The sequence below is a fragment of the Sciurus carolinensis genome, chromosome 9, assembly GCF_902686445.1.
Source record: "Sciurus carolinensis chromosome 9, mSciCar1.2, whole genome shotgun sequence".
Lineage (NCBI taxonomy): Eukaryota > Metazoa > Chordata > Mammalia > Rodentia > Sciuridae > Sciurus > Sciurus carolinensis.
In genome coordinates this window covers 43,443,810-43,465,230 of record NC_062221.1, presented here as the reverse complement: position 1 = coordinate 43,465,230, position 21,421 = coordinate 43,443,810, and the positions used below count along the sequence as shown (strand labels likewise).

The window sequence follows — 21,421 nt, the reverse complement described above, 5'->3', positions numbered from 1 at the left end:
CCAAGCAAGTTGCTCCTAGACTAATCGAATTGGGAGGCAGGGTAACACTGCTTACATCCATTTATTAATAAAATTATACTTTGGAGATTAGAGATAGAAATCTGAATGCTCTAACAAAGATATCACTTAACAGCAGGTAATATATATAAACCTCAAAATATGAAGTATGCAACTAAAGATCACATATTAGCAAGAGATTAAAAAACACATACCTAAGTATTCTGAGAGATAATATTTTCAACAAGCTTTAAATTCTGAAATAACAGAATATGGGACATCATCTCCATGGGAAGAAACACTATCAAGAAGGTCTGACCAACAGGAAGAAAGCCTAAATTTTATATTAAGGTCACTCCTCTTGGCCTTAGTTTTATATGTTTAAAAAAATAATTAAATTTTCTTTCAGCCTGAAAGTCCTAATAAGTCATTTACAAGGGGTATTACAAAAGAAAATGTCATGAAACATTATTATAGAATAAAACAGTTGTAATTAATAATAATAAGCAAGCTCCCATTATTTAAGGCATCAAGAAATATATAATAGGAAGACAAAAACTACCGATTCAAAGTATGAGAGATTTTAATATCTTTTACATGTATATGTTTGTGTCTTTTGTATTTATATATTTAAAAACACAATCTCTCAACATGGCAAAATGTTCTCAGAACACTGACTCAGGACTTTTTAAAAAAATTTACTATGGGCAAAATTTTAAATGCAGGAAAGAGAAGCCACTAAATATCTGAATTTACAAACAAAATTCTAAGAAAAATTTTAACAGATTGAAATAATTTTGTGGGATAAGAATATAAATCAGAACATAGTTAAATGTTTGCTGCCATCTTGTGGAAAATTATATTTTATGAGACTTTTTCATTCGTTACTTATATTTCAGTTCTACTTTATTAGTCATACTGTGTATTTAACTTCACATTTTAACATTAAGGTTAAGGAAAGGACTACAAAAGCCATCAAGTCTCACTTCCTGACAATGCAGAAGTCATTTCTATAATGAGGAATCACTATACTGTAAAGAAGTCCATTTTATATATGAACACCTAGAACTATAAAAGAAATTCTTCCTTAAAAGAGGTAGTTTTTTAATCTTTAAGCTGTCTTCAGTCAGGCATGGTGGCATACACCTGTAATCTCAGTGACTTCTGAGGCTGAGGTATGAGGATGGCTAATTTAAGGGTGATAGCAATTTAGTGAGGTCCTAAGCAACTTAGTGAAACCCTGTCTCAAAATAAAAAATAAAATATAGGGCTGGGGATGTAGCTCAGTGGTAAAGCACCCCAGAGTTCAATCAATTCTCAGTACCAACAATAACAACAAAACTGTCTAAGCTGTCCTCACCATTTTCTTCTGAGCATTCTGTTATATGTACAACAATTCTTTTGTGTGACCAAATGCATTCTTGGCCCATAGAAATTTTAAAAAACAAATGAATCAAGAGGTCTGTTTATTGTTCAAAATACTTAGTGGGAAATTTTTTAATTAAGGATTATCTATTTTATAAACTACATTATGATAAATGTCTTTCAAGGTCAGATTTAACTACAATAAAATATTTTATTACCATAGGAATATCCAGGAAAATCTCAATTATAGTACTACTCTACTGAAAGAATCATCTATTATATCCTTACATTCTATTCTCTACATTATTGGTGCAAAGAGTTAAGGGCTCTATATATATCATCCTTATACATGGAGAACATTTCAAGTTAACTTTTAGGGAACCAACCTAGATTTCATCCAAGATCTATTACAGGCTACTAGATTTCTGGCAGATCATTTAACTTTAATATTTTGATTTTATCATCTATCTTCACTTTAATTTGAATGCTACAAAGATAATTATATCTTCATGATGGTATTTGGTTTTAAGAGGTGTTGTGAGAAAAATGGATTGGTCATTTGTTCTGACAGGAAAACTAACATGCTACAACCCTTTATTGCTTTCAATAAAATAAAATAAAATACTATTATTAATAATCATTATAATAGGACAAAATGCTCTCTTCTTTCTATAGATCGAGCAAATCTCTAATACAAAAATCTGAAATCCAAAATGTTCTATTAATGAGACAATGTAGTGCTCAAAAAAATTTGGATTTTGGAACATTTTGGATTACAGATTTTCATAGTCAGTGTGGACCGCTTATTCGGCCAGACTCAAATTTTGATCGACATAACTACCAGTCTTAAAATAGGCCCAAGACAGCCCACACCCAACCTATGCAGGTTTCTGTGGTTATAAGACTCAACTATGACCCAATTTAGTGCCAGCATTAGTGACCACAAGACTTTCTCCACCACTAACCCCTGAGCATAGCTATGGCCAGGCCAATACTCACAGATGGAGCCTCTGAACTTGCTCTGGCACCAGCAGAAACCTGAACACTGGAGGAACAGACTCATTTTTGGCTTACTAGCTGTAGCATTGGACTGGGTGCATGTCAGAGACATATTATATAGGTACTTAGGACTATAAGACTCAGGTACAATGCAGTTGTGGTGGTCAAGTAAGTGACCGTCTTTACCAACAAACCTCCATTTGCTGAGAGAAGGGCAGGGCACGTAGCACAGGATTGCCTTGGAACTTTGTGCTAAGCTGGTGAAACCTAACACTGGGCAGATCCTAACAGCACTAATCTCAAGGCCTGTGCCCAAGGATGGTCTCTGAAAAAGTCCCAGTACCAGATGGAGTCATGTGGCCCAGTTTTTCATACTTCTATTCCAGTCGGCATCACCTGTGTCTGCTTGAAGCAGTCTTGGGCCTTGCTTGAGACAAGTTCACCCAGCAGCAGGCATCCTATCATTGTGGACTTTGCTTCTTCCTACTCTATTGCTTTGCTGGTTATGATGAGTTGTGGACTCAGAGTGTGACATGTCTCAGAGCCAGGTAGAATCCTGTAGTACCCAACCACAAGTCACTGGATAAGGCATCTTGACCTATCACAGCCTGAAAGAGACAGAGACTTGAAGGGATGGAGTACCCTTTGTTAGTATTCCTGTTTTACACAGACCAACAAACCAACTGCAGATTTGAGACAAGCTTGGACTTGAATAGCTCTCTAGTACTGAGACAATGACAACACACCAGATGATTAACATGGACTTAGGGGTGCCTGTAGTTACTACTGAAGTAGCAGAAGTAACTACAGGTTCAGAGAACATAACTAGTCTGCCTTAAATTTCTGAACAGGCATGAAACCAGAATAAAAAGATTGGAATAAACACCAATTTTTCAATGCCCAGAGGATGTCACACACCAAGTATCGTGAGCTTTCAGAAAATCATGACCTCATCTAATGGTCAAAATAACACACCAGAAACTGATTAGATAGCAACCAGTATGGATGAACTCTCCAAAATAAAAATTTTAAAAATTTTGGTACTGGGGAATGAACCCAGAGATACTTCACCACTGATCCATATTCCCAGTCATTTTTATTTTGAGATAGGGCCTCACTAAGTTGCTGAGACTAGCCTTGAACTTTTAATCCTCTACCTTAGCCTCCTGAGTCACTGGGATTACAGTAATGTGCCATGATACCCAGCTCTAATAGGAAATATAAAATGGCTGTTTTAAGGAAATTCATCAAGCTTTACGGGAAGGAAAAGAAGAGAGAGAAAAGATTCAATCTCACAGAGAAACTTTCAGAGAGATAGAAGCAATTTTTAAAAATTAAAACAAACAAATTCTTGAGCTGAAAAACATACTAAGCAAAATTTAAAATATGATGGATGAAAGGACAGATGGACTGATGGACAGGGGAGGGGAAGGGAAGGAAAGGGGAGGGGAAGGGAAGAAAGGAAAGGGAGAAAGAAAACCAAAATAACCCAAAACCAAACCAAACCAAAAAAACCCTGCCATTCAATACTGCAGCCAGCAAAGTTATACTTAAGAAATGAAAATGTGATATAGACATTTCCCAATAAATAAAAGCTGAGGGAATACATCTCTGCCATACCTGTCCTGTAAGAAATTCTAAAAGGAGTTCTTCAAACAGAAAGAAGACATTAATATGATGAAAACATGGGAAGGCTTAAAACTCACTAACTAGAGACAAATGCAGAATGCTCTATATATGGTTTGTAAACCATTCTATCTTTAATATGAAGACTAAAAAATAAAACAAAAACAATAACTACATTAATAAGTTAAAGAGACAGGCAATGCAGAAAGGTGTAAAATAGTACATCCACACTTCAAAATGTGGGGAGGAATCAAGTGAAAGTGAAGTTTTTTATTAGTGTATTTTCTTTTTCTTTTTGTGTCTTTTATCTTTATAATCATATGAAATTGCTATTCTTTCAAAATAGTCTGCTAAAATCAAAAAATGTTTTTTGTAAGTCTCCTGGTATCCACAAAGCAAAAATCTGTAAGACAACCCCAAAATAATAAGCAATGAATCAACATGCACTACTGGGGTATCACTTAACACAAAGAAGACTATAATAAAGTAAGGAACTACAATAAAATTAGAAAACAAATAACAAAATGGCTGTAATAAGACCTTACCTTTCAATAAGTACTTTAAATGCAAACAGATTAAATTATCCAATTAAAGACATAGTGATAGAATGGAAGATTACAGGGTTTGTTACAAGTCCCCAAAACCTCCAATCCCTGAAGTTAGAAGGCTATGAGGGCCTGTCTGTAAGCTAGGGACTCAAAGAATGTCTCACATGCCTAAACTTTCAAATATCTTTTCCAAAATAACTTATTAAATTAGCTTTTCTGCATATACACGAAACTCTCTGATACTCATAATTAAGAAGTCATTAGAAATATACAAGTTTAGTTTGAATGCATTGCCATGGACTTTAAATTTTCATTACAGCATAGGTTAAAGGACTTACAGCATCTGCTTTACAAATGGTGTTGGCTACATGTCGACACAGCATCTTTAACCAGTTTTCTTTTGGAAGTTCATCTGATGTCATCTGGAAACTGAGCAGCACATTTGCCTGCTCTGTTGGTGGCCTTACAAGCAAGGCAAAAGCATTATGGCAATCTAGGGTTCCAAAATAACCATAAACATTAAGTGTTACTCCTTGGAGATTTTTAAGTTTACTTTCCTCAGAGTACCAAAATTCCAATACAATGATCTCTTCTCCACCCTCCCTGTCCCCTTTATTTCAATTAAACAAAAAATAAATCATGAGTTAAATTACAAAAATAATAGCATACCATGTAAGGAACCAACAATAACTTAGTAACATTAGTAAGCTGAATTTTCCATGACATTTAATATTTTCTATGATGAATTTTAAGAAAAAAATTAATTATTTCATTTCTTAGAATTCTAGAATTTGTTTCAAATTAAAATGGCATTACCAAAGGGAGACCGGTAGAGGAAAGGGATCAGTGGGGCAGGAAGAGGGGAGGGAGGGGGAAGTGCTGGGAGTGATATTGGTCCAACAATAGTGTTATATTGTGTGCATTTAAGAATATGTAACAACAAATTTCATCATTAAATGCGACTCTAATGTAAGAATAAAAAATGTGGAAAAAAATAATTATTCAATTAACAACATACTTAAATCACATTAAATGTGCCCAAATATTAAAACCATTATTAAATGTTTTGTGCCCAAGATACAGAAACAGAACCTATTTTAAACAAAGAACTCTTTCATAACAAAAACTCTAAAACACTGAAGTTATTTAAATATTTCATTTACCTTAATAAACCTAGAGTTTGACAATTAAATAAATGTCCCAAATAACCATTAATAAATCCAGAGTTTGGCAACTAAATGAAAACAGGAATTTAAGTTGCTGTTCAAGTTTCTTTAAGAATTGTTTCTCATAAACTGAAAACTTCTATCATTAGAGGAATTGGTAATACCAAAAGCTTACATTATAAAAATGTATGCCCAGGCTGGGGTTGTAGTAGAGCACTCGCCTAGCATGCGTGAGGCCCTGGGTTCAATCCTCAGAACCGCATAAAAATAAAATAAAGGTAGTGTGTCCATCTACAACTAAAATGAAATATTTTTTTAAAAAATATATCCCTAACATTCAAACTATGGGCATGAAAACACATCATTAGGTGACAAGTAAACAGGTAACACTGTTTTAGGGCTGGAGGTGTGATTCAATGGTCAAGTGCTTGGTTATCATGCATGAAGCCCTGGGTTCTCTCCCCAGCATCACAAAAATTGTTGGCAATATCAAGCACCCACCCTAAATACTACCAAAAAAGCTACAGTACAGTACAGCTATGACATGGATATGGAACAACATCCAAAGGTCCATCTACTAAAGGCTTCATCCCCAGCTAGGCATTACAGGGAGGTCTGAAAACTTTTATTTTTTTTTTATTATTATTTTAGGTCTGAAAACTTTTAAGAGTGGGGTCTAGAAGGAGGTTTTAGGTTATTGTTAGCATGTCCTTGAAGAAGATTGTGGGACCCCAGTCTCTTGGTCTCTTCCTCCTCCTCTTTTCACATGCCAGCCATGAGGTGAATACTCCCTGACATATCATGCTGTCTCATGACAGAATCAAACTAATGGGTCTAGTAAGTCATGGACTGAAACCTCCATAACTACAAGCAAAAATAAATAAACTTTAACTCTTTATAAGTTAACAATACCAAATATTTTATAACAGTAAAGCTGACTAACACATATTTGACCTCATGTCAAATCTTCCAGTTACTTCTAGCATATTTACTTCACACACACCTATTCCCAATCCATATCTTATACATAGTCATTGGCACTGGGGAAGGTATTAAGATAGGAAGCATTGACTGGTGATTTCTTTTAAATTCTGAAGAAATTTTTTAAAAAATTTCAACGTGGAAATAAGATAGTTTAACCACTAGAAGTAGGATATCCTATAGGTTGAGGTTCACTTCCATTAAAGAAAAAAAAAAAAATTAAAAATTAAACCTCTTTCTACAAATGGAGTTCAGATAGAGGTACAGGAACAATTACTTTACCAAACTGACCATCTACACTGAAAGATAATACATCAATTAGAAAACAAAAATACAGCTAAGTGTAGTGGCATACACCTATAATCCTTTAACCTATAACTTGGGAGGCTGAGGCAGGAGGAACCAAGTTCAAGGCCAGCCTTCTCAACTTAATAAGACTATCTCAAAATAAAAACAAAACAAAACAAAAACAGGCTGGGACGTAGCTCACAGGTAAAGTGACCTAGGGTTAAACTGTCAGTACCACACACACACAAAAAGAAAACCATGCAGAAGGAAATTAAATCTCCAAGGAATATAAACTATTTTTATCTAGCTAATAAGATAAATGAGCATACCTTCTGTCTCTCGTATGTCCAGCACCTTCTTAATCTGAGAAAGAGGCATTAGGTGAATATGCTTAAGAGAAGCTGGAGGTCGGGCATGGCCATGAGGACTCCTAAAAGTGCCAATAACTTTGTGTCGTTTTCTTGCTATCTGATTATAGAAAATTAAAAAAAAAAAAAAATCATCCATAATATGAACAAAAACTGAGGCCAAATACTTAAAAATAGCACTAATCACACAAATCCATGTACAGCTAATCTGATTATTAGTCATTCCAGTGTTACTATCTGATAAGAAGCAGAACTACTTTGTGACAAAATCTTACATGCAATTGAGTAGTAGACAAGCTCACATTTGAGAAGTGTTCAAAAGTCAGAAAAAAAATAGGCCAAGGGATCGGGTGTGTGGAAAAAAATCCTAGAGCTGTGAAAGAACAAGAAACATGGTGAGAAGCAATATTATGAAAGAATGATGGAATACTGAATAAAAGGCTGTGAGTTCAGGAGAAGGAGAATAGGTGCTCTTGAGATCTCTATCTTAGGGTCAAAAGATCATTAATTTCAGTTTAAGAGCAGAATTTATAATATCTCAGATCCTATGTACTAACTGAATAACACAGAAGAAATAACACAAATGGTTCCTGTTCTCATTATTATTTATATACTACTGGGAAGGGAATTAAAGTAATCAAACAATGCATTAAACAAATGATGCAAATTATAAATTCAAGGTGCTGTGTTAGGCTACAACTTTACCTAAACCAGGTACTCACACAAAAGAAGAGTTAAGTAAGGTAACACTGGAGAAGATAAGAGCAAAATCAGAAAAGACCTTGTGATTCATGATATACTGAGGTTTTATGAATTTTATAAAGTCTACATTTTTTTTGTTTTTTCACTTCCATGAAAGTCTTACATATTATTTTGCCTTTAAAAAAAAAAAAAACTCCTCTATACTAAAAGATATTAACATAAAATGACTTGTGATTAAGTTTCTTGGCTTTTGATTGATCATCGTGAATATGATGAAATATAGCTGAAAATGTAATACTTTGTGTTGGGATTAATGAACAAAACCAAAACTAATCAGTATATCATATTCACAATGAAGTAGAAATATGAAAAATGTCTATACTACACATCAAGTGAACATATCAAATATTAAAGGTTCATTTATATAAGTATAGTGAAAATAAGTAAAGACTTAAAAGTAAAGACAAAATAATTATTTCCACTGTAAGAGTTGAATACACTTTTAAATTTGGCTAAGCAGAATAATTTAATGATTTTAAGGTTTATTTTTTAAAAAGAAAAGCAATGACAAGTATTAATATTGATGATACAAATGTTAATAAATTGAGGTAAAAAATAGATAAAATATACAAAACACAGATAAAATATATAAAAGAAAATGTATCTTTAAATCCAAAATTTGTTTCAATAAAAATATTACCCGTCAAAGAGAACACAGCATATATTTTTACCTATAGTCACTACTTCTAACTTGTCTGATGTATACTATAGGTTTTTAATCATGTTAAGAAAGTAGCATATTTTCATTTCAAATTTGCTAAGTTTTATTTTTCTAAAACAAAGAATAAGAATTTACTTAGGAGTAAGAATTTTAAAGTTCAAATTTAATGTTATTTATAAATAGATCAGTTTCTATAAAAGTGATTCTGGGACAGAGAACTTAAAAGGGAGTCAAACAAAAAGTCACTAGCAGGGAAGTGAGATGCTAAGGACCTGGAAGCTACAAAGGATGAGTCATGGCATGACTGAAGTAGAAGGGACTTCAATGAGGCTGCTAGAAGACTGTGAAGAGAATTAAGATCAAAACATTTAAATTGAGTCATTGCTCACCAAGAACAAGAGGGGTAAAATGCAAAATGGACTGGAATAGAGTCAGGTGGGCTAGGGAGTTGACAGGAAAAACCTAAGATGCTTTAATAGAAGCAAATGAATATAAGTATGGAGATTATGTAAAGTAAAATACCATGGTAATGTAAATTCACATACAATATAATTAAAATTGATTTCTTTGCTTAGCCCTTGTTCTCAAAAGTAGTGCAGGCTAAAATTCTTATTATGCAGGAGACATATAGTTCAGAATTACCTGTGCCCCATGATTTTTTTCATTTTCTTACTTCAGGATATGGTCAATTGTAATGGCGTTTGAAATGTTGTTACTTTTTTTTTTTTTTTTTGGGTGCTGGGGATAGAACCCAGGGACTTTTGCTTACAAGGCAAGCACTCTACCAACTGAGCTATCTCCCCAGCCCCCTGTAATGTTACTTTTATACTTTTTGTAACATTACCAATCTAATGAAAATATTTTTCATTAATCTCAAAATAACAAAAATCTGTATTTAATACAAGTGAATTTTGGTAAGATTTTATTGCACTTGTAACTGCTTTATGCATGGCTTTTTCTCTAAGACTCTCTGTATTTTATACTATAAATAATAATGTACATGGTATAAAAAGGCAGCACTTCAAGAGTAGTAAAGCAGAAAAGGATAAAATGTTGGGGTACAGACTTTAAAGAAAACCAATTGCTCTGATGAGACAACGGCAAGTTACCCAGTTAAAAAAAAATGTCAAGCAAGTCTTCTTATCAATGTCTGTTTTATCAAAATGAACATTCTTCTCTTTAAAGATGAAGAAAACAAGCAACAATAGGTGTTGGAGAGGATGTGGGCAAAAAGGTACACTCATACGTTGCAGGTGGGGTTGCAAATTAGTGCAGTCTCTCTGGAAAGCAGTGTGGAGATTCCTTAGAAAACTTGGAATGGACCCACCATATGACCCAGCTATTCCACTCCTTGGCCTATACCCAAAGGACTTAAAATCAGCATACTACAGAGATACAGCCACATCAATGTTCATAGCTGCTCAATTCTCAATAGCCAGACTGTGGAACCAACCTAGATGTCCTTCAATTGATGAATGGATAAAGAAACTGTAGTGTGTGTATATATATATATATATATATATATATATATATATATATATACACACACACACACACACATACACACACACACAATGGAATATTACTCAGCTATAAAGAAGAATAAAATTATGGCATTTGCAGGCAAATGGATGAAATTGGAGAACATCATGCTAAGTGAGATAATGACACATAATGGGGGGTGGGAAGGGGGCAAGAATGGAGGAAGGAGGGACTGTATAGAGGGAAAAGGGGTGGGAGGGGTGGGGAGAAGGAAATAATAACAGAATGAATCAAACATCATTACCCTATGTAAATGTATGATTACGCAAATGGTATGCTGTTACTTCACGTACAAACAGAAACAACATGTATCCCATTTGTTTACAATAAAAATAAATTTAAAAATTTTAAAAAATTTTTAAAAATTAAAAAAAAATTCAAGTTTGCACATGATATCTAATTCAAAGAGCTGAATAAAACATAAATATAAAAAAAAATTTGTTTCCCCCCCAAAAAAATGAAGAAAAATGCACACCTTTTTATCCTTTGCTAGACTGTATAGTTTTGTTAAAATACATATTAAAAGAATTAAAATAAAAAGAATTAAAAAAAACATACACAAAGATAATTCAATTTTCCTGTAAGAGCAGTATGGGGAAAAAATTAGGATATATGAAAATTTTAGAATTGGTATCATTACATGCCATCTGATACACTAAACATTCATTCACTGCAAAACCCACTAATTTAAAGAACAAAGGGATCATAAGGAATTTATAATATCTTTATTAAGTTTTCTCTCTTCAACAAAACACTGATTTTATCTCTACTGGAAAAATCTACTTAAATTTAAAAAAGAAGAACTCAGAATTATTTTGTGAATCTTGAATAAGTATACATAAAAACAAGAAGTTCCCAAAATTCCTGACCTATGCATTTATTTACATGGCAATAATTAAATTTTCATTTGGACTTGGATTTGAAGTGACAGAAATTCATTTTACTTATTAATATTAGACTTTATTCTAAATGTATTCTATTACATTAAATCAATAACTGGTTTCAATTTTTGAAAAAGTGATTAAATTGGACTTACTTCAAACTTCTAAATTCTACTTCAATTGAAGCTTGATTTTAAATGTTCAGGGAAGTCACAAAAGACAGTAGTGTGCAGTGTTATTATATGTGTTAAATATAACTTTACCTCGAGGCAGTCATTGAAGAGGAAGAGAGTCACTTGTTCTCCTCTGTCACAGGGTTGCTCACCTAGAGAAATTGTTTCAACTCGTTGCACTAAGCTTCGGTGAGAAGATAAAAGATTAGCCTGTACAGATGGAAAATAGTAAGACATCACTTGGTATTAAGTAATTTTTTAAAAGCTGTATGTTAAATGAAAGTGCTGCCAAGATTTTGCTTATATCAAAACTTATTAACAAGAAAGAGGAAATAAATTGACAACCATCAAAAAATACTTACTGGGCATCCATCTACTTCATAAACAACATCAAAAATTTGCTTTTGTGCTTCTGTTTTTCTCTTATCCTCATTGATATGCCTAAAAAATTAAAAGTTATTTTTAAAGCTTTGAAAGCAGAATTGGAAATCAGAATATGACTATGTCTCATGTCACAAAAATTTCATGTGAATCTCTTAATTTTGGTGAGTGAAATGAGTTTAAATATTTCTTTAAAATATACTGTTACATTATTCCATAGAATCTTTTTTAAAAAGTATGCTTTGCTAGCATATGTACTATATATATGTTATACATTTTCTTTAACTTGCACAAATTTTGGGGTTAAAAAAAATTTTGAATTCTAAATATAAGTTCAATTAAGGCTTCATGCAAGTCATTCCCAGGTCATATGCTAATCATTTCTTGAAATAATCTTAAAATCACTGCTTACAGACAAGATGAAATAGAAGAGAATGTATTTATCATTCTGCCTGAAACAACTGAAAAACCAGTCAAAATATAAAGAAACAAGGTTTTCAAGACACTTAAATCAGTAATATAACCTTCTACCATAAGAGTGGATGGTGGGAGAACAAATAAACCTAATGCAAACAGAAGGAAAGAAATACTAAGATTAGAGTGGAAATTAATGAAGATATACAATAAAAAATTTGAACAGATCAACAAAATTGAAACTTTCAGCTAGATGGGCCAAGAGAAAAAAAAAAAAACTCAAATTAGTAAAATCAGCAATAATAAAGTCTGGACATCACTACTGATGTTATAGAAATAAGAGAATATAGAACTCTATGAACAACTGCATTGAAACAAATTAAATCACTTAGGTGTACAGGGCAAATTTTTAGAAAGACACAAACCACAGAAACTGACTCAACAGAAAATGCAACATTATCGACAGACAAAGGATAAAAATTCACCTCAAAAGACAAAGTATTTGCCAATTTAACACCCTTTCATGACATAAATATTCAACAAACTACAAACAGGTAAGAACTTCTGCAAACTGATAAAATGTATCTATGTAAATCCCCATCATACTTAACAGTGAAAAAAATGAATGTTTTCCTCCTGAAATCAGATTTAAGATAAGCTGTCCACTCTCACCACTAGTGTTCTACTTTGTCCTACACCTTCTAGCCAGAGCAATGAGGCTATAAAATGGAAAAAAGAAAAAAAAAAAAAAAATCTACCTTGAAAAGGAAAAAGCAAAACTAAATTTATAGATGACATGGATCCTCGTTTACAGTAAAACGTAAGAAATTTACTGAAAACAAGGGTACCACAAAGTTGTAGGGTACAAAGCAAATTTATTTCTATATACCAGCCATGAACAATTCAAAAATAAAATTGAGAAAGTCATCCCATTTGCAATAGCATCAAAAAGAATAAAATGCTTAGAATATTCTAAGTTTAACAAAAGAAATGAAGAACTTACAGTCTGAAAACTACAAAACATAGTTAAAAATAAATTAAAGAAGTAAGGTTGGGGTTGTGGCTCAGAGGTCGAGCACTTGCCTAGCATGTGTGAGGCGCTAGGTTCAATTCTTAGCATCGCATATAAAAAAATTAAATAAAGGTCCATCAACAACTAATAAAAACATTTTTTAAAAAAAGAAATTAAAGAATTAGCTAAATACATGGAAATAAATGTTCATAGATTACTTAATATTGCTAAAATACCCCAACTGATCTACAGATTAAATAAAATCCATATTCAAATTTGCCACTTTTTTTTTTTTAATTATTATTGTTTTTCAGAAACCATCAAGATGATTCTAAAAACCATATGTAAATTCAAGGGACCCAGAATAGCAAGAACAATCTTGAAAATAAAGAACGAAGAACATGGGATCCACGCTTCTCAATTTCAAACCCTTTGACACAGAAATCAAGACTGTGGAACTGGTATAAGGATAGATCTATTAATCAATGAACTGAGTGTCCAAAAATAAACCCTTACATTTCAGGTACAAAAGTAATTCAGTGGAGAAAGGATAGTCTTTTCAACAAATAGTGCTAAAAGAGATTTCCATATTTTAAAAAAATAAACTGTGATCCATACTTTGCCTCATCTACAAAAAATTATCTCAAAATGCATCACAGATCTAAACGATTTTATGGAAAGACTAAAACGGAAAATCTTGAACAGGAGAATGTTCTTGTGGCCTTGGATTAGACCAAGATTTTCTTAGATAATATGCAAGTCGTCTATAAAAAAAATAAATAAATTACACTTCAAAATCTAAAATCAAAAAACTCGTTTTTTGAAAGAAAAAAATTGTTAAAAAAAAAAAAAGATACAGACTAGAAAAAAATCACAAATTACACATCTATAAAAACTTTTTAACCAGGAAATACTGTATAAAGAAATCTCAAATTTAATTTTAAGAACACAATACGTATTAAAAAAGCAGACAAAAAATTTCAATGCACACATTACCAAAGAAGAAAATCTTATAGTAAATAAGCACATGTGTTCAACATCCTTTGTCATTAGGAAAATGCAAATCAAAACTACAATGAGATAACCACTATACATCTATTAGAATGCTACAAATTAAAATGACTAACCAAAATGAGGGTTAACAAAGACATTGAGACATAGCGGGAATGTAAAATAATTCAATCATCTTGGAGAGTTTCTTTAAAAAGTTATGCATACATCAACTACCTGACCTAGCCACTGCTACTCCTAGCAACCTATCCAAGAAAAATAAAAGCATATGTGCATAAAAAGACTTATTCACATATATTCATAGCAACTTCATTTTTAATAGCCAGAAACTGGAAACAATAAATGTCTATCAATGCAATCATGGATAATGGTATCAAAATAATAAAAGTGAACAAACTATTGATCTAAGAATAAATACTAATTTCAAAATACTTACACTGAGTAAAAAAAAAAAAAAAAAGCCATACAAAGGAGAATAAATCACATGATTTGGTTTAGATAAAATCCTGGAAAATGTGTATTATAGAAAGAGAGAGAAGAGCAATGACTGCCTTGGGATGTGAGGGATAAGTAGAGGGAAAAGAAGGGGAACTACTACCAAGGCATCTATTACCAAGGGGCATGAGTAAATTTAGAGGGTGATGGAAAACTTCCTAAATTGTGGTGATGGTTTCATAGGAGTATGTATGCCAAAATTAATCAAACGACATTTTAAACATATAGTTTGATAGGGAAAAAGGCATACTGAAGTTGTTAGAAACTTACAACAAAATCTATTTATAAGTAAAGCATTTGTTACTAACATTGTCGGAACTGAATTTTAGCAAGTGTTTTGGGTTTACTTAAAGGCAAGGACTAGTAAATTGTGCTGTCTCATTACTTCCTTTACCTGACAGATTTTGTGCTGTCTCATTACTTCCTTTACCTGACAGATTACGGTGGTTTCAATGAACCATAATAAGCATGTAATGCCTAGACTAAATGTTCAAGAATTTAGATCTGGTCAAATTCCACAAGTTTATAAATCAACATAACAAATTAACACTAAAATAGCTCTTATAATTCAATAGTAATTGAAAACCTATGAGCAAGGCACTTAAGAATAAGAATATATTAAAAATATTCATAAATTCTCGGGAAGCTCAAAAAATGTTAAAAGAGAAAGGAATTTTTTTAATTATTTGTCTTATTGATTTAGTTTATCTTATCCCTGTTAACAGCCATCTTGACACTATTATAAAGGAGACCACTAGACAAATGATTGGTTTATTCACCACTACAATACCTATTATTAATAGTAACTTATTACTTTATAGTCTACCAAATATTATACATAATATAACAAATAGCATAAGCTAATAGAGTATTCTATACATTAAACAGGCAAACTGGGCAAGTAACAAACAGCCTTACAGTTTTCTCTTTTGTGAAAATACATAAATGATAACTTCCCATTTCATAAAAGCTTGTTGAAAGAACCAAAGCAAATAATATGTAGTATAGTACTTTAAATTTGTTGAAAAAAAGAGAATTATCATCATCGTAGCCTCAAAATTGTTATCCTGACTACAGGATAACAAAACAAAAGTATGAAGGCTGGTGGGTGAAAACATTAAAAAAAGACAATACCGAAAAAATTTTTAAAATAACTACATAATCCTTTCAGCAGCAACAGAAGCTGGTATTAGCTAATTTGACAATTATTCTCTCAAATAAGTAAATAATAAAGAGTTCCACCTGGACCCTCTCTTTAAAGCTAGTAAAGTTTCTTTCTAAGAGCTCCTTTCCAAGTATTTCTTTCTTTTTTCCTTTACTTTCTTTCTGTTTCAGTAGTAGAGATTGAACCCAAGGTCTCATGCATGCTAAACAAGCACTCTACCACTGAGCTACATCCCCAGCCCTCCTTTGCAAACATTCTAATAAATGATTTCATAAATAAGAACCTCATGCAATCACAGAAATCATTTAATTAAATCTGTTAAATACATTCATGTATAAAGTTCAAAGAGTTTAAGTGCCTTTCATGAAGTAAAACAGAAAATGGCAAGATTTTTCCACTCTAATCATAATAGAAAAGATCATTTCTGATCACACCTGTTTTCCAAATTAGACCTATAGTCAACAGCCTCAGTTTAATGACGAAGCCCCTCAAATCAATTTCCTTGAGTTTGGACTATAATACATCTCTAATCAATATGGTACTGCCAATTTAATTCCATAAAATTCTAGGTAAGAAACAAAAAATACAGAAGTATTATGAACTTTTTTTTAAATTTACCATGGTCAAACTTTTGTTGACATCTGGGCAGTTCATTGATAAGACAACACATGCTATAACATAACTGGAAGGATGTGAGGAAAATGTCTGAGCATTTATAACATTTTTAAGTTGCTAAGCCATTATTCTCTCTACACATAATCGTTCAGTTTCAGAAACAAATGTTTTGATTAATCATTGTATTCACCTCATCTTTTTATTTTTAAAATTTATTTATTTTTTTGCGGTTCTGAGGGTTGAACCCAGGGCATTGCACATGCTAGGCAAGCTGGACTACATCCCCAGCCTCTTCTCATTTTAATGTGCAGCTATACCATTTAAAAAAAAAATTAGTTATTAGTTTATAAAAATTTGTTACTGATACTCTTCTATTTATGACTGACATATCAATTCCATTCTATAAAATAAAAAACTGAAATAATGCACTTACGTCATTACTTCTTTTAGTGATCCAATAGCTTTTTCCAAAGTACTTTTGTCAGGATTTTCATCAGCTGTATGCTTCTTAAGATCTGCAAAAATAAAATGGCTTGTTTCATAATTTTAAAAAATTCAGTGGTTTCCGATTTAAGACTTAAAAATGTGGTCAATCTTGATATTATCTGATTGTTTTAAAAAACAACACCTAACCTTCACTTTAACAAAAAAAGTTTTAAGCAATATTTCCTAAGAAGTTTTCTCCTTATACTTAGCAAACAGGTTTCCATACCTCTTTATTGGCTAAATTTTTAGAATATGTGACACTGATTTTCTTATCTTGCTGTCTCAGTTCTCTTCTATTAACACCTGGGAACTTCTAGCAGAGGTTCATACTTAACATATTGAGTCTTCTTACTCAGGTTCCTTTCTGTGTTCCCTATGCCATCTTTGGCACATTCTTACCATATCTATCTTCAATCTCATACCATATCCACCCAATCTTTAATGTGGAATAATAGACAAAAGGCTGTATCACATTCATTTTAGTCATGATAACATTTGATAAATTTCTACAAGTACTTAATGCAACAAAAATGAGATATTCAAATCAGAAAAAAAAAAATCACAGCTTGGGAAACTTGAAGATTTGTTTATATACTGACATTATAATCTTTAAAATAGGATAGGCTTTAAAGAGGGGGAGAAAATTTTATAAGCTGGTAGTTCTCAAGTAGATTAGATAATCAAATGGGAACAAAAATCATCAATTTTTTTAAAGTCAGTACTATACTTCTTACTAACCAAAATATTTTATAGAAAAAAATATAGATGAAACAGCAACAAAACCAGCTCCCTTCTCTGCTGTACAAATTACTATAAACTTAGAAATCAAAATTCTTTATTATAGATTTTTTGTTTATAATTTAGTTTTTACACTTTAATTTTTAAAAATGTAATAAAAGGGAAATACTGGGGAATGATACTGGTCAAATTATATTGTTATACTGTGTACATGTATGAATATATAACAACAAATCCCACCATTAAGAACAACTATAATGTATTAATTAAAAAATGTGGAAAAAAAGAAATTTTATAAACCAAAAAAATTTAAAAATGTAATAAAACCTACACTGCCCTAAAAGTACTAATTTAGTCTGCTAAATGTAAAAGAATAAACTATATATATATGTACACACACCCACATCCACACTCATGTACATACTTTTTTTTAACCACAGGCAAAATTTATTCATAAAAAAATCTTTGCTATCCAACTGTCTTCTACAGATATCTACAGTTCTAAAATAAACAGATATAGCTTTCAAGAGTATACTGAACAATCTAAGGAAAGATAAAAAAGGATAATATAAAGAATTTAACTTAAATTCAGAAAAAGTCTAAAAACTTGGGACATATGTATCATCTCTTGCCTTTTAATTTTGTGGGTGAATTTTGTGGTACCTGAATACAAACTGATTTTGAATTAGTGACACAAAATTAGGAAATACAAAAAGATTTTTAAGTGGAAAAGAAAAAAATATTGGATGACATAAATGATATCAGAACAAATAAAGCATTTCAGGCTAAAATTAATTTTTGTAGCATCTGTATTTTTGTTTTGTTTTTTCTCTATTGTTATCCTTCTTTCTCACTGTTATTCATGTGTCTGTCTCCCTTGATAGGCTGTAGCTCCTGAGATACAAAATCTTCCCAATATTTGTAAATATTTTTTAAGGTTATTCATCAAGATGTTTTCTATATAAAAGATATATAAATGTCAATGCTCAAGTCTAAGAAAATCTGAAAAGAAGAATTTCAACTGTTTTAGAAAAAACAATTTGATGAAAATATGTGAAGTAATCTGGAAACAGTTCAGACAAGTACCATTTAAAAGTAACGCAACACTGGGTAACCTCTGTACTGGTCGAATGAGAAGTTCGACAAGGCTTTGCCGTCCACATTCTGGTTTAGCTTGATTTATCTGAAAGGAATTAATTTATTCATTAAGGTTTTTAAAGTTTTCTTCAAAAATTAAGACATTCCACATTTATTAGATTACATTTGATCATAATAGTCCCTGATAAGAACTAATGTAGAAGACATGGGATCTCGGGCAGATCACAATGGATAAATAATCATCCAGGACGTGAAATTACCTCTTGGCCAGCAAAGGTTAACATCTTTTAAATGAGTTCCTCTATAATCTCCTACATATCCTATCTTAATTTATTCTTACATCTATATAGTAAACACGGAAAAAGTTTTGAAATGTTAAATATGCTAATACATTAGATAAACAAATAAGGCACTGGTGAAGAAAGGCAATCATTAAAGACAAAACAAAGTCTCACTGGAAAATCTCTCAGTGTTTTGAGAGCTAAAACATGTGTAATTCTTTTCTTTTTAAACAGCCATATACAACATCCTCCTCATTTGCCATTCTGCCTTTTGGGCTCTGCTACTTAATATATCAAATCTTCTGAAACTAAAATCATTTGTCACCTATATGTACAACTAAAATTAACAGGAAACATTAAGGTGCTCTTGTATGTTTGCAATTTTACTTAAGCTATAATTTATTTTAATGAATTCCTTCAGAAATGATTCTCAGATTTTTATTTGAAAGAAATGAAAATTACCTTGAGAAATGCATGAAATCTGGGTTTCTGTTTTTCACATTTAATAATTGTATCCTTGCTCATTTCGAAGAAGTTTACAAAGGGAGGGTAGGTTTTTACCAAATCTTTTGACTAGGAACAAGGGAAAAGAATCATTAATTTGTTATGCACATCACTCTTAGACAATGAAATTCAAAGTCAAATAATCCAGTCACTATCTGACATCTTGGATGTAAAGAAAAACTATTTAAATAAATTTATTCACAAATTAAAACCAGAAATTCATCTACTAAACTTCCCAATAAAGAGAGTATATAGCTAAACAAAGTACATCAACTTGTAGTTTTAGAAACTTGAAAAGCAAATGAAAACCCAAAAAGAAGCATAAGTATATTAAATCTTACCATACCTACACAAACATAAGAAAACTTTAAAACTTCCACAAATTTTAGAATATATGAAAGAAATGAGAACTGATCTACACAGAACCTAAAAGCATACTATTATTCATTGATGATCCCAAATCACCATTAAAAGATCAATTATATTACCCAAAAATGCAAATAAGTAAAAGAAAACTATCTTGACTGAGGAGACAAATAGGTATCAAAAAGATATGTGGTTGTCATTTGCATATTTGGATTCTCAATCAACCAGAAAAAAAACTTCTAAGAGACTATATGGTAAGGAAGGAAGTTGAAGAGAGGCCTTAAAAAACAAAAGTACATGTTCCAGTACTCAAGGCACTGACTTATAATTCCTATTCAAAGAAATGCAAACCAATTTATACAGTAAATCCTATTCACAGCACCTCATCAAAATTAATTATTTTATAAACAAGCAAGGGTGTTCTTACTCTAAAAGAAGGTTTCATTAGAAACCCTGAAACAGAAACAAACATAATGACGAACAAAAGCGACATCAATTAAGAGAAAATGATAAAAACTTAGTTTTCAAAAACTCATGAATCTGTGACCATTACAAAGAGCAAATAATTTAACATAAAGTAAAACCTAGTGCAGTGCAATAATTTTTGTTCTTCTAATAATGATCGTGTGTTAAGTCATACACAGAAAGCATGTTAGATGTCAAGAAAAATTCCAATATATGTTACAAACATTATCATGTCAAAGTTTTAAAACATCTCACATTTCAAAATGTAAATTTCCTTCCTTGCCAGTCCTTAATGATACTTCAATCTGAAAATTTAAAATAAGAAAGAAAATATAAACTTACATATTTAAGAAAGATGTCACCAATGCTTTTACTCTCATCCCAATTAATAATAAGGTTTTCAAGATCATCCTGAAATAGGACAAATCGAAATATTTAAAATCAAACTTGACACCACCTTATTGGGAAAAAAACACTCCACAAAACATTTTAACTTAATGTACAAGATAATATTTCATTCTTCTGATCAATAAATTTTTTGGCTACAAAGAAATTATCCTTTGAAAAATAATAAGAAAATATAAATAGCATCAAGTCAATAAGACAAAACCTTAATTTCTTAATGTTATCACATTCAATCTTTTCTTATTAACTATAAAAATAATTGGTGGTGCTATTAATTAGAAAACTACATTTAATCTTGCTGCTGAAGCATCTTACTTAACATAAATTAACACAAGGTTAACACACCTATAATCCAAGAGACTCAGGTGGCTGAGGCAGGAGGATCTCAACCTTGGGCCCAGCATGGGCAATTTAGTGAGACCCTGTTTCAAAATAGAATTTTAAAAAATCTGGACATGTATGTAGTTCAGTCATAGAGAATTTGCCTACCATGTGCAAGACCCTGGGTTGAAACTGCAAAAGCAGCCAAAAAACAAAAAAAACAAACAAACAAAAAAATTGCAACCTATAAGGTGACCAAATTTTACTAAAGGAGTCAGATGGTAAATATTTTATTTATTATTTTTAG

The 21,421-nt window shown here is 31.6% G+C and overlaps 1 protein-coding gene across 1 annotated transcript in view; it reads right to left on the bottom strand.

Moving 5' to 3' along the window:
- The window catches only part of Ect2 (epithelial cell transforming 2), a 72,676-nt gene that overhangs the window by 11,569 nt on the left and 39,686 nt on the right, over positions 1–21,421 (bottom strand). The window contains 8 exon segments of the mRNA XM_047564116.1: positions 4,874–5,028; positions 7,300–7,438; positions 11,448–11,567; positions 11,720–11,798; positions 16,884–16,965; positions 18,761–18,857; positions 19,516–19,626; positions 20,731–20,799. Of these exon segments, the coding sequence (XP_047420072.1) occupies positions 4,874–5,028; positions 7,300–7,438; positions 11,448–11,567; positions 11,720–11,798; positions 16,884–16,965; positions 18,761–18,857; positions 19,516–19,626; positions 20,731–20,799 (852 nt within the window).